The sequence below is a fragment of the Anabrus simplex genome, chromosome 4 (assembly GCF_040414725.1).
Source record: "Anabrus simplex isolate iqAnaSimp1 chromosome 4, ASM4041472v1, whole genome shotgun sequence".
Taxonomy (NCBI): domain Eukaryota; kingdom Metazoa; phylum Arthropoda; class Insecta; order Orthoptera; family Tettigoniidae; genus Anabrus; species Anabrus simplex.
In genome coordinates, this window is record NC_090268.1 from 129,204,411 (window position 1) to 129,219,468 (window position 15,058).

Sequence of the window (15,058 nt, forward strand, 5' to 3'; positions counted from 1 at the left end):
TTCCCTGCTTCTCATAAGCCCTCGCCTTGCGCACCCTCCTTACGTCTCCCGGCTCCGCGCCATCAGTCCTGAAATTGAACCTCTTCGCTGGTTCCTGAGAGCAACCGAGTGTTGATGTAAAAAATACCGCTCCGCGCGCTGATATACAGAGCAAATTTAAGGAATAGGCTCTGATAAACCATTTTTCGTAGACTTATCTATTTCTAGGGGGTTCACTGAACCACTGAACATATAGAACGCGCCGCCACTGCTCTCCTCATTATTACATATTCTGGCCAGAGTAATTCACGCATTAGTATGAACACGGCCAGCTGGATATACGCTGCACTATACCTAGCGCAACGCATCAAACTGGTCGTGGTATCAATAACTATCTCAATGTTGGTGAACCTGGGAATTTTGCAAATTTAACTCTTTGAAATTTAGTACATGTTCTCTTTGGTATCTAAGTTGACAGCGATATATGAATATGAATCGAAGAGGGTATAATTCAAATTCAATAAACATGTCATTTGCAGGTTAGGTTAAGATCGCTGCTGTTTATGGGAACAAAAGAAACTCACGCGTGAATTCGAGTTTAATCTGTAGAATAATTCAATTAAATGGGTTCCGAATCTTTCGGCAAATATGATTTCACCTCTCAGTCTACCACCAATAGTTCACCGGTAGGAGAAAAAATAGTGAGTAACATGAACAGCGCATGAAGTTTTTGTCTTTGGTATATAGGCCGATCTAGTTTATAATTCTCTTTTTTTTTGTACTTACTATTTTACTAGAATATGGTATATACACCTAATTAATACATTTTGTTTTGGAGAAATACGAAGTTGAACTAGTTTTAAATATTTTTGTTTGTAGGAGAATCCTTCCATTCATTCGAGTCAGGTGGTTATGGTGCTAAAGCCACAGAATTCATCGGGTTTCTCCCAGCGGCAAGCAAAAGGTTCATTGGCAAGTTCCAGTGCAGTCTGCAGAATTTGTCATGAAGGTATACATTTCATTGTAAGAATGATTTTTTTCTTATGGATATTGATATGCTAGTTAGTAATTTATTTCAGGTCTCTTTAATTCCTGTGGAATTTGTCTGAAGTTCCAAGTATGAACCATCGGATGTTGATTGTCTCTGATATTTCTCTTCATGTAGGCTACAGTACCCATAGGCCTGTGTTTTAACTTGCATGGTTTTGTTCATATCTGATTCATAATCTCTTCCTTGCTTCTCCTTTGGCTTTATCTTTAGTGTTGTACCTCTTATTGCTCTTATTTGCTGAACACTGTATTTCTTTCCATTCAAGGAAAGAGAAATGGTAAAAATTGTTGTCCAAAGGTTATTGCTGGCTGTGAAGAAAATGATTTAATTGGATATCTCTCCCCTGAACTAATTACTGTTTTCACAACCTCCTCACAAGTGCACACACTGATTATAAATCTAAAAAAAAAATGTTTTTGGAGGAAGGCAGGCAAACAAAATGTTTACAAGTAGGCTTACATTTTGATCAGAACATATTTGGAGTTTCTGTTTTCTGTTAATCTAGTCCTGCTGTGCAACCTTTCTGTTAGTCCATTTTCTGATATACAGTAAGTTTATTCTGCCTAGTTATTTGAAACGCCGAACAGTTTCAATTTACCAATTTCCTAAACTTTTATTTTTCCCCCAGAGGTATGTGGAAGCATTGGTCCCTGAGTGCATACCTCTGGTGCAGGCTGCTATTTTTTTTTTCACTGGCTGGAGTGGTCACAGTCACCACTGCACAACTTACAGTTTAAATGGGAACTGCTGTAACAAGTTTTGTTCTCTTCTATCTCATTGTTGATATTCTCCTTTGTTAATTAAATACTTTATAAAAATATAGCATTTGTCAGTGGAGGATAGAGTAAGATTGATGGTGGTCATTGTTGACATGTAGACACTTGTGAGGTAACTATACAGTGTTCACCCCAGAATCTTTTTAAGTGGGGAGATGGGTGAGACAAGAGATGGAAAAAAGGAGAGGTTATCTAATTTTAAGGCTGGATGCTTCCCGTGACCTGAGCAGCATTCGATGTCCAACTTCAGATCTCCAAGGGAGAGATGGTGAGAAGATGGGGTAGATGTTTAAGGATCTTAAGTGTGAAACAGTCATTGAGCAGGGTTTGATGGTGCTGGATGTGAATGGGCAGGAAGATCCATGTTCTGGGTTTTTACAGGTTCTACAGTAGCTACATACTCATTTGGTTAGTGTTTATAGTTAAAGCATTGTAGAAAGCTGGGCAGAGCTTGAATTGAACGTGGTAGATGGTTGTAGCTGTTGAGGCTTCCACGGCTGGCGTTATATATCATGTCTGTATTCAGAAATTTTTGTCAGCCGGATGAGGAATACTATGTAAAAAATGAACATGATAAAATTTCAGTTTACTCCCTCAGGGTATTAAGAATATCAGACAGGTAAACATTGACTGTAAAACTGAACTAATTTAGTGTTATCACAAACAAGTCATAACAGAGTATTTTGAATGTCTAGTATTCTGCTGCTCCTTCATAATTGTGTAACACTGGGGCTTGCTACTCCATTGCTGTGGAGTACAATACAGGTTTGTGACATGCGGAATAGAGTGCTCGCATGCTATTCCACGCTAATACAAGACACCTCTCGCGTACAACAGTACGTGATAGTCGAGCTGAATATTTTAATTTTGATGTAATTGATGCAATTATGCTGACAATATTGAAGATTTATCATTTAAATACATTTAAATTTAAGTAAATAAATAATAATTTTACAGTATTTGCATTTTAATTTGGAGCACCTAGTGACTCAGATATGTATGAACATTATGTAACTAGCATATATCTTAGGTTATGTTAGCCGGGCAGTCTGTAAAAACGGTAGGGAGGTGCACCTATTGAAAGAGTCCTGTGGAGAACACTGGTATTTTCCAAGCCATGGTCAGGAGCAAATGATGGTCCCGATATTTCACCAAAGACTGGGTTCGGCAATTTCAAGGGTTCTGACTGACTTCAGTGGCTGCAAAACTGGCAGTGGAATTGAATGGAGTGGTGTTGCAGTTCCACCTTACTATACCGTGTTCTTCCCAGAATCTTTTTAATGGCAGGACCGCCCTGCAGTTTTTACAGACCTCCCGGCTAACATAACGTAGACTGCTCGCCTATTGGTTGCCATGCTGTAGGGGCGGTGCTGATCGGCTGTTCTTCGGCCAATGATTGTAGCATTAAGGAGCTCGACATAGGTTGACCTGTCTTGGCAGAGACAGGCAACTGATCACCCGTTGCTTTTTCTGGTCTGCCGTGGCCATTGTCTCCTCCAGGATTGAAAACTTTCAGCACTAGAAACAAGGCTTTGTTGACCTATTCAGATTTCTCCTTATGGTTGAAGCTGTTGGTGTGCTTCAGGATTTCAGTAGCTTCCCTTTGTAGCTAGGCATGATAACACCCCTTTCACACGATCCGCTGCTTTCCACTCCACTCCACTTCTCAGATAGGCCTACATTGTTTTTTCATGCTGTCCACTTCCAGCAACTTCTAGTCCCCACCACATCTTTTGCGTAAGTTTGACTTGGAATATGGTCACGAATGTTATCCTAGGGATTTATATTCTTACGAAAAGAAGATTGAGGAGAAAGAAGCGTACTAAGGTTCATTGGGTCCAGTTCAGCAAAATTCGGAATCACTTCTTGGTAAACTTCAATCCACATTTTAAGTGTTTAAATTTTATTTGAATAGCCTGTCGTATGTAAATCCTAGAGACAAGGACGATTTTGTATTTCACTTATTCAGTTTTCAACATCTATGAATTGAACCGACATTTTGAAACAAAAACTTGGAACTTGTGACGCACACGATGTTGATTGTCTGTACGAACTAATCTGATTTAGTGAGCTTCCGGTCGCCAAGAGTGAAAGACACTTCAGGCCAGTTGACAGCGGCCTGCTGTGACGAGAGTGGAGGGAGGTTGCACCACACGAAGTATCTCGTGTGAATGCTCTGGCCCTTTTGTATACCTCTGGAGTGGAGTGGTGTGGAAAGGGGCCTAAGACACAGTAGTTGACAGTACTTTGGTGTTGCTGTACTGTATGTCTTGGCCTGCTAGCAGTGAGTGTTCAGCAACTGATGACCTTTTTGCTTGTCCCAACTGGCTGTGCCTGTTGTTGTTCCTTCAATTGGGTGGCGATGCTGCGTTTCTTAATTGCTATGTATACCTGACCGCAGCTGCATGGGATGTTGTAGATGCATCCTGAGGAGAGAGGATGGTGCTTGTCTTTAGCAGACAGACCTTAGCAGTTTCTGGATTTTCTTCATTTGCCTATAAATGGTTTTTACCCCATGGGACTCCAGTAGCCTCCCTATTCTGTCAGTTGTCTTCCCAATATATGGCAAAAAGGATTTAGCTGCCGGCCAATCCTCATATTTCTCCTTGGTTGTTCGACGTCTGGGATGGAGTGTTGGCTGGATATCTTGATGGCTGTGCCCGTTAACGTGTAGGCCCATACTGTATTGAGGTGGTCGAGCTCCTTGTTTAAGTACTTTGGTCGACAAATTCTTCTTGTACGGTCAGCTAGGGTCTTAATCACTCCATATTTTTCTCGTGGGTGGTGGACATCATCTGCAGATAGCGGTCTGTATGGGTCAGCCTGCGGTACACTATATGTCCCAAGTTTAAATTGGCCATCTTCTTTACCATTCCCACGAACCTGCTACGCTGGCGTAGCAGGGGGAGAGGTGATACTCCCACGTGGCGCGTCCCAGGTGGCGGATAGGGGTCCTAACTGGCTTGCCGGTGGACTTGAGGGAAATAAAATACCTTTTGTGGACCCAACACAACTCCTGTGGGTGGGGGACGCAGGCGAAGAATTCACCCACGGTATACTCTGCCTGTTGTAAGAGGTGATCAAAAGGGGTGACCAAGGGATGATCAAATTAGAACCATGCAACTACTTGTGATTAGTACCACCACGCGGAGAACACCATGGGTTGCTTTTACTTGCGCATAGTACCACTATGTTGGGTACCAAATAGGTTTGTGATTAGTAGCAAACGAGGGCTCGACGGCTTTTACAGTACCTGTGATTAGTAGCACTATATGAGCGACACCATGGGATGAGGGAACCCATGGTTCTGGCTTGCCTGTGATTAGTACCCACTATATGAGGAACTCCACGGGATAGTACGAGTCCCTGTGGTTAGTACCCTTATGTGATGAACACCATAGGTTTGCGTCGCTTGTAAATGGCGTCGCAATGTGTGAAACAGTGTAGGTCTGTAATACATGTGCGAATTTCATTACCTATGAGTAGTACCATAATGTGTGGAATACTGCGAGTCTATCCCACTCTTGATTAGTACCGCAACATGACAAATACCATGGTTCTACTTTTCTAGCGATAAGTACCATTGTGATGACTTGGATTTTGGATCCCTTTTGACTACAAGTATCATCGATTCAGTATTGTGCTATAGAAGCAGTCCCTTGTTCAGTAATGGTATTGTTCTATGCCAGCTTCTGTTCATGTGGGGCACTGTGGGTCAGTTCCACTGATCGTTTTTAAATTCATATTAGTCCGTCCGTCCTTTAAGTGAATGATTTGTTTAACATCATTCCTGAACTATGAACGGCTGGTAAACATAGGATATGCAGTTACCTGTCACAACGTCTAGCTGTCGTGTTCATTTTATGAATTTTGAAATTTAATTTTGTTTCGGCTAATTATTCCCTCTTTTTATTCCACGCTTGATTTTCTCTTCCTTTCCTCTGCTCTATGTGAATTCTATTTAACTTTGACTATTTTAGTATTAATTTAATGAGAAAATATTTTTGATCAGTAGTATTGTGAGTTACATACTCTTTGTTAAGTTGCTTTTTTATTAAGTTTAATAGTGCTAGCATATATTTGAGATTAGTGTATACATTTCAAATTTCAGTTTTATTGTGCATGTTTTTGACTTTTATTATGCATATTTTGTCCGACTTGTTGGCTGAATGGCCCAGCCGGGTCGGGTATTTTAACCTTCATTGGTTAATTCCAGTGGCCCGGGGGCTGGGTGTTTGTGCTGTCCCCAACATCCCTGCAACTCACACACCACACATAACACTATCCTCCACCTCAATAACACGCAGTTACCTACACATGGCTGATGCCGCCCACCCTCATCAGAGGGTCTGCCTAACAAGGGCTACACTTGGCTAGAATTAGCCAAACAAAATTATTAATGCATATTTTAACATGTTTTACAAGCTGTTTTCAAGAAAGTATAAAGTAATTAATGCCATTAACTCTTTCGGCAATGAAACGGTTCAAAGGAAATTGGCACTTATCAAGGCACACTTCAAAATCATACCAACTGGAATCACTCTAGAAGCTAGAAACACGTGAGTTACATCTTAATTATTCCCTGGACATTATTGAGAATGTGAAGCGTGAGCTGGAAGGTATCCCGGGAAACCTCGGACCTTGTCTGCAAAGTATCGTGGTGTCCTTAAATGAAATCTGGGGTATGACATTATGGTAACTATAAACAAATATTGACTGGTATTGATAATATGGATCTACCAGAATGTTCAGCACCTACACTCGCTCCCAAATTCAAGTACTGTCCTGTCATATCTGTAGACGTAGAGAGATCATTCTCTGCATTAAAGCTGGTTTTAACAGACAAGCACCACAGGTTTATGCCAGAAAACTTGAAGATTGTTGTAGTGTACTGCAAAGCAAATTATGGACCGAAAAAGTAGGATGTGCAGTGTAAAATGAAAGAGGAATTATTTCTTAACATTTGTGGTTTTATTATATATGGTTTTCTTACAACCTTACTAATTGATTTATCGTGTGTATTAACACACTGTCTTATCTAGAAGACATGTGACTGGGCGAGTTGACTGTGCAGTTAGGGGTGCGCAGCTGTGAGCTTGCATCCAGGAGTTAGCGGGTTCGAGCCCCACTATCGGCAGCCGTGAAGATGGTTTTCTGGGGTTTCCCATTTTCACAGGCAAATGCTGTGGCTGTACCTTAAGGCCACAGCTGATTCCTCCCTACTCCTAGGCTTTTCTTATCCCATCGTTGCCATAAGACTTATCTGTATTGGTGCGACATAAAACAAATTGTAAAAAAAAAAAAAAATGTGCATTTTGTTTTAATGGTGAACACTGATAGATTGATATGTCTCACCAACTATGCATGTATTGTTTGTACTAGTAGAACAGCCACAGCTGTAACTAGTGTAATATTTTGTTTTTCATTCAGTTGTTTATTCGTGATCATGATTTTATGTATTGGTGTGGGTGAATCGCTTGAGTGTAGTAAGGGAATGATACCAGTGTTTATTAACATGAAAATAAGTGTGTACTTAAATGCATATTTCACCACTTTTTGCAACATAGTTGCATGCTTATATTGGTGATACTGATTTATACAGCATGTAAATCTGATGTCTAGTGATCAGTTGTATTTTGGAAAAACCCTATAATTAGGGAAGTTGTAAAATAAAATGTCTGGAAATTAGTGTCCTATTAAGAATTTTTCTTTTTCAGATGACTTGAAGGAGTCTTTAATTTCACCTTGTAACTGTACAGGGACTTTGGGTCTTATTCATAGGCGATGCCTTGAAAAATGGTTGTCAACATCTAATACAGACAGATGTGAAATTTGCAAGTTCCGATTTCTCATTGACAGACTTCCTAAGTCAGTTTGGCAAGTGAGTATGTTTTTGATTTAAACATATATCATTTTCCTGAACTTAATTCTCAATTTTTATTTATTCTTCTTCTTTAGCCCTTTATTTGGTGTTGACCATTCTCTTCCATTTTGTCCTGACTGGTCATATCCTCTTCCATAAGTACTTAGCCAATTTGTCATTCTGTAGAACGTCTCACCATCTGATCTCATCCGAATATCTACTTCTAATGAAGATGTTTAAAGAATTTTGTTGTTTCTGCATTATCTTCATTTTTTATCATTCGTCTCCCTAAACACACATTATCCGCGCACTTTTTAGTGATAGATTTTTGTACTCGTTGGAGAAGTAAGAAGGGTTCCGTTAATACTGCCAACTAAATGGAAATGAAATCTGAATTGAATCGATAATATGATCGATCGAATGAATTTTATAAACCTTTATTATTTTAAGCAAACAACTGTGTCACACACACAATATTTAATACTATATAACATTTCCCGTTGCGAAACGTGTTCCTAGCATGAATTCTATAGTTTGGCTTTGCTGTGTAAACAACAGTACGAGTACTTAAAGTGTACGCCAGATGGCGCACAGCGATGATAAGCGATTCTTAGTTTGTGTTTCAAAGGTTGCCAATACGAATCTCGAAGATAACCAAAGTCGACCGCTTCAGCACTAGGGTGTAAATCTATCACTAAAAAGTGCGCAGATAATACCTCATCGTTTGAAATTGTGTGGTTTGACAAACTCATTTGCAGTGTTTTTCATAAAATTCATAGTGCAGTTGTGTTTTGTAAAAATATCAGGCTTGTGTGAAGTAATACTCAGGTAATTGAATGCAGCAATTTTGAGACACTGTTACACAAAGCATGGCCTTCATCTAAACAATTCAGGTAAATGAAAGATTGCAAATATTGTTCTAGATTTTATTAATCATAAGATATGTACTGTAAAAAAAAAAGAAAAAAAAAAAGGCAACTCCCTTGAGTTATAACACTGACGAGGAAAACTTGTAGAAGAATTATAGAAACATATAGACCTGGAAGAGAGGAAAGAGACATGGAAATATTTGAGAAAATAATAGATTATACTCATAAAAACAATAGTATGGTAATAATTGGGGGAGATTTCAACTTGCCTGAAGTTGAATGGAATGGAGCTGCAAATGAAGCCCATGAACAGAAACTGGCAAATAAGTTAATTTGGGAGGGAGGATTTACACAAGTAGTACAAGAACCGACTCATCTCAATAACTTGCTAGATGTATTCTTGGTTAAACCGTGGGAAATTGTTGATAAAACTGAGGTAATTGAAGGAATAGGTAACCATAAGGCTGAATAATGGATGTAGGACTTGTACCAAAAAGGCTTAATAAGAGGGTCACACAAGACAGGAAATTGTACAGAAAAACAAGTTGATGAATTTGGGACTTACCTTAAATCACAATTCAGTTGGATAATTGAAGGGAGTAATGTGGATACACTTTGGGCTAAATTTAAAGGAATCATTTGGGAAGGAGAGAAGAGGTTTGTACCTGTTAAGAAGGGTAAAATAACCTCAGACCCTGTTTAATTATACAAGGGAAATAAGAAAATTAAAAAGAGAATGTAGAATAGTAAACAGGAAGATCAAAGATGGTAGGGAGAGTAGAGAAACTAGAAAACAGCAAATGAAAGAAGTGAATAGAGTGAAAAAGGAAGCAAAAGAGAATTATATGAATGGCATACTTCAAGAAGGTAATAACCACGAAGGGAAATGGAAAAAGCTGTATTCATATATTAGGAATCAAAAAGGAAAAGAAATCCAAATTCCTACAGTGGTGGGAGAAGAGGGTGATTACTGTTTAACAGATATTGAGAAAGCAAATCTATTTAGTAGGGAATTTAGAGATTCGGTAGAAGATTGTCAGGAGTTGGAAACTGAAACAGAAGATAGAGAGGGAGAGACACATAAACAAGAAGCTTCTCATTCACAAATGAAGATATTTTCAGAGAAATCCAATTTCTTCAGCAAGGAAAAGCAGCAGGAAGTGATCAAATTACTGGGGAGGTATTAAAGACAATGGGGTGGTACATAGTGCCATATTTAAAATTTCTCTGACTGTCATAAATAGGTGTAATACCAAAGGACTGGAAGGAATCTATAATATCAATTTATAAAGGAAAGGGTGATAAAAGGAAACCAGAGAACTACAGACCAATCAGCCTGACCAGTATAATTTGTAAAATACTGGAGAGTTTAATAGCAAAGTACATCAGAGGGATATGTGATGATAAAATTGGTTCATGAGGAGCCAGTATGGATTTAGAAAGAAATTTTCTTGTGAGGCACAACTGGTGGGATTTCAGGAGGACACATCAGATGAGTTCGATTCAGGAGGCTAGTTAGATTGCATAGCCATAGATCTTTCCCAAGCCTTTGGTAGAGTGGAACATGGAATATTATTAAAGAAATTGGAGGGAATAGGATTGGACATAAGGGTTAAACGTTGGATAAGAACATTTATAAATTAAAGGGTTCATAAAGTCGAAGTAGGAAATAATGTATCACAGGAAGAGAAATTTTGGAAGGGAATTGCACAGGATAGTATAATCAGTCTGTTACTTTTCTTAATATACGCAAATGATTTAGGCAACAATATAACAGCAAAAATAAGATTGTATGCAGATGACATAATTGTTTATAGGGAAATAAATAACTTTGAGGATTGTTGATAATTACAAAGGGACTTTGGGAGTATCCAACAATAGGTTGAAGAAAATATGAAGGTTAATGGAGGCAAATCAACTGTTACAACATTTACAAACAGGAGTTTTAAAACTGAATTTGAATATACTTTGGATGAGGTAGTTATCCCAAAAGATGGCAAGTGCAAATACTTAGGTGTGTGATTTGAAAGTAATTTGCACTGGAAGGGTCATGTTGATGACATTGTTGGGAAAGCATACAGATTGTTGCATGTTATAATGAAGCTACTTAAAGGATGCAAGAAAGAATTAAAAGAGAAAAGTTACTTAAGTATGGTTCGTCTATTATTGGACTATGCAAACAGTTTTAATACTAAATATGCAAACAGTGTTTGGGATCCTCACCAAGAATACCTAATAAAAGAAATAGTGTGCAGAGGAAAGCAGCAAGATTTGTAACAGGGGATTTCAGGAGAAAAAGTCATGTATCAGAAACATTAGAGGGACTTGGGTGGGAAACTTTAAATAAGAGAAGGGAGAAAACTAGACTTATAGGATTATATAGAGCACGGGAGAAGCATGGGGAGAAATCCGTGAGAGGCTTCAGTTGGAAAATAATTATTTCGGCATGACTGACCACAGGTATAAAATTAGAAGGAATTTTAGCAGGAGTGATTGGGGTAAATTTTCATTTATTGGGAAGGGCATGAAGCAGTGGAACAGTTTACCAGGGATAGTGTTTGATCCTTTTCCATAATCTGTACAGATATTCAAGAAGAGAATAAACAGCAACAGAGAAAAAAATGAAATGTTGGAGGGCATTCGACCAGTGGAGGTTACGGTAAATAAAAAATGTGTGAATAAATTAATTCCATCACCTGGTCTAAGGAGTTTGGACAGCCGAAGTAGGGGACTGCCTGTTGGGGTGAAGTACAGTGGGGACTTCGAGGGCCCTGGGACCGCTACGGTAGCTATGAAGGCCCTTCAAGAACTCTGAAAAGTGGTGGCAAAAGGGGCTGTGGTTAAGACGCAGCAGGTTGTTATGCTACTTAGGTTCCAAAATGGTAAAAAATAAATAAGTAAATAAATGCAATGTAAATTTTAATCTTATACCAGTTGTATAGTATTACTTGAAGTAATTCCACGTACTGTATATGAGTTGACTATGTTTATAAGTACAGGAGATATTATAAGTAGAATTTTGTAAACGATATAAATTTATTAAGGATGATCTGTGTGTTTAATATAAAAATTGTTAGCGTAAATTGTACAATATTGTATTCTAGGAAAATTTTCTTGTTAATTTAAAATTTAATGCTTGGCAATAATGTATTTTAGTGCACCATTTGCCACAAAGGTAGACACCTCATTTGCAAATAGAGATTTTTATCTGATTTTTGATTTGATTTGAAGTGATATGTTGATTCCATACACAGCTCAGGAGTTGTATCCTACTAATTTCCATATCCAGTCTTCCATTTTCTGTCGGTTCATTTCATAAGTATTTGAAGTGTTCTATTATTTGCAGTTCCTTGTATCCAATTTTGATAGCTCTTTTTCCTTTTTTACTTCCTTTCCTCATCACCATAGTCTTGCTCTTCTCCATGTTGATCCTCAATCCTCATTGTTCAGTCCTATTCAGTACATTCAGCTGTTGTACCTCCTCCTCATCTTCTTCCCAGATCGCATCATCCATGAACATCATTCCCATCTACATACTCTTCCCTTGCTGCCTTTACGATGTCATCCTGCAAGAATTGGGAATAAATAAGGTTTGTGTCTCACTGCTATGTACTTTTCTTGTCATGTATGTCAAGGTCATGACATTCATAGATCTAATAAAGGCATATGATAGTTTCCCAGGGAGAAGGTTTGAGTAACCATGGTAAAAAAAGAAAAAGAAAAAAGAAAAAAGGAGACTGGGTATACAAACAGTAGAAATGGTGCAAGCAACGTACAACATCTGCGTCAGCAGCGTACAGAATCCGGTTGAAAAGAAGGAATAATTTGGAAATGAAACTGGACTAAGAGGGAGAGTGGACTGTTACCTCTTTTGTTTCTAATGGTTATGGATGTTGTGATTACGTCTCTTTCCCAGTGACTTGAAAATAGCCAACACACTGGCTTTAATAGAAACATTTGCTGCACTCAGAATTCTCTATACAGTTCTCAGTCCTATGCTGCATGCCTCAGCTGTTCGCTCTAGACATTTGACATCGCCGGGATATGCTTCTCGTGCAGCTTCGGATGTTATATCTGACTCGCTTTTGAAGAAATTACGCACATGGAACACTATGTCTCTAGCTTCTTTGTGTAACACTTCGTGTGCTTTCTCTCTGTCTCCCATATTTAACATAAATGCAACAAATAATCTTAATACTTACTGTGAACTAAAGAAGGAATGTCAACAAGAAATACCACACCTGTCACAAATTGCGTTCGTGTAAGCGAAATCAACTGATCCCTATTGGCTCTGACAATCACATGATTCTCCTCTTGTCCTACGTGCTCCTTACTCTAGTACCCGTAGAGTTTTAACACCACATTTTAACATGCATGCGGCACTGTCTGAACAAATTGCTTGTACATTTGAATAATGAATATTTAAATTATTATTGTTTATTACTGCTTGGCTTGTTGTGGCTATGGCATTTGGTGCTTCTAAAAATGAACACTAACCAAGATAAAGTTTCTGAACTGTTAATGTTAATCTTCAGAAATTTGTTGTGTGTAAGAAAACACAGAGAAATTCTCTAGGTTTTGTGGAGACTTCGCTCTGCGTCTTCAGAAAAGAAAATACATTTTTCCACGAGGAAGACTTCTCTTGCAGTGACATTTTGAACTTGATAATCTTTGACTGTTTGTTGCAAGAGGTACCCACGTTACCAGGTGGTTCACTGTATGGTAGCCTTCCAAGTGGGAAGTGATGCCATTTTAGCTCAAAGTAAGATGTTTTGTATTTAATATATCTATATGTTGTGAAATAGACAGCAAGGACATCAGATAAAATCAAATAGGATGTGGAATTATGGTAGAAGACATAAGTAAAATAAAGTACAACGAGAGACTGACAAGGACAAAAGAATAGAATAGAGATAATGATGAAAACTGGTACGTATTGAACAGGAAGAGGAAACATCTTACTTTGAACAAAGACGGCATTCTCACTTCCCACTTGGAAGGTTGGTAAACTAGAGTAAACGAGAGTACCATTTGCACTAGACAAACGGTCAAGTTTATTAAACTTAAACAGTCATTGTGAGAGAAGACAGACTTGTTTTTTCTTCTGAAGATGTGGAGCAAAGTCTTCGCAAAGTATAAAGAATTTCTCTTTTTTTTCTCTAACATTGTAAAATCCCAAAAGATTATAATGTCAATATGGGCCATGGAAGCATTGATCTAAATATTTCTGAACGAATGTCCCTTCTAGAGTACCAGGGAGGACTGCAAATACACAGTTGCCATTAGAACCAGTTGTTTCATCAGAAAAGATCTTAAAGAATATTGGTTGTAGTTTTTGCAGTGCATTGTGGTACATATTCCTGCCTCATCTAATTTGCAATGGGGAGATCTTCAGACCCCTGTACATACAGTACTTCCTGGTCCGTGTCCCCACAGCAGGATGGTCCACTTTTTGTACAGGGTATTTGCTTTAAATAATAATTGTTTTATTATTTCCACCCTGCATTTCCAGTGAATTCATTTCAAACTGCCCTTAATTAGCCTAGCATACATATTACGAAATTAACCTTACCTTGAGAAACATTTTTGTTGTGTTCATTACGAATGCATACTTTCCTCCTTTCAATTTTTTCCATGCTCAAAGAATTTCTTCAGTATTGCACTGTCTTCGCAGAGCAGAATCCTATGCACTCATTAGCTGAAGATGATTTAAATGCCCTTTACTTTGAATGTGTTTCTCAAATGAATTGCACCTTTTCTATTCAACTCTTGTATTATAGTGTTTACACATTAATATATTAGTACCACTTCTCACAGTCCGAGAGGTGACACATCCTTCACAATTTCTCACTATCTTGGTCAGAAACACAGGAATAAATGAAATGAAATAGCCGGGAGTGTCCGAGGACATGTTTGGCTTGTCAGGTGCAGGTCTTTTGATTTGACGCCCGTAGGGGACCTGCACGTCATGATGAGGATGAAATGATGATGAAGACAACACAGACACCCAGCCCCTGTGCCAGCGAAATTAACCAATGCTGGTTAAAATCCCCGACCCTGCTGGTTAGCATGCTAACTATTTAGCCACGGAGCCGGACAACCCGGGGATAAACTGAGAGATATTTGGGCCATCCAGCAGGCCAATCTGAAGTAGTTCACAACTTCTCAGAAATGTAGAAATACACCCCCATTAGTATTATCTTGGGAATTTTATTTAATCTCTTTCTTGGAGATCATCTTTTTTTACCTCACCGTATCTGTTATGTTAACATTGCTGGGCTCAGGTCGCCATACCTGTGGAAACTGGAGAAGCACAATGATGGCATTTTCTTTTCAGGGTTTCCCACACCTTTTCTCTATTAACACTATTGTATGCCTTCTCTAGATTAAGGAATACTATCACCAGATCCTTTCCCTATTTCTACTGTTTTTCCATCAGTAATCTCATGGTGAATATAGGGTCTGTCGTTGACATCGCTTGTCGAAATCCATACTGCTCTTCTAAATTTCTTTACACCCT

General features: G+C 38.5%; 1 protein-coding gene across 1 annotated transcript in view; it reads left to right on the plus strand.

Moving 5' to 3' along the window:
• Positions 1–457: 457 nt before the first annotated feature.
• The window catches only part of LOC136872493 (E3 ubiquitin-protein ligase MARCHF3), a 69,331-nt gene continuing 54,730 nt past the window's right edge, over positions 458–15,058 (plus strand). The window contains exons 1-3 of the mRNA XM_067146301.2: positions 458–680; positions 859–988; positions 7,524–7,687. Coding sequence (XP_067002402.2) covers positions 603–680; positions 859–988; positions 7,524–7,687 — 372 coding nt within the window. The 5' untranslated portion in view covers positions 458–602. The remainder of the gene's footprint in view (positions 681–858; positions 989–7,523; positions 7,688–15,058) is intronic.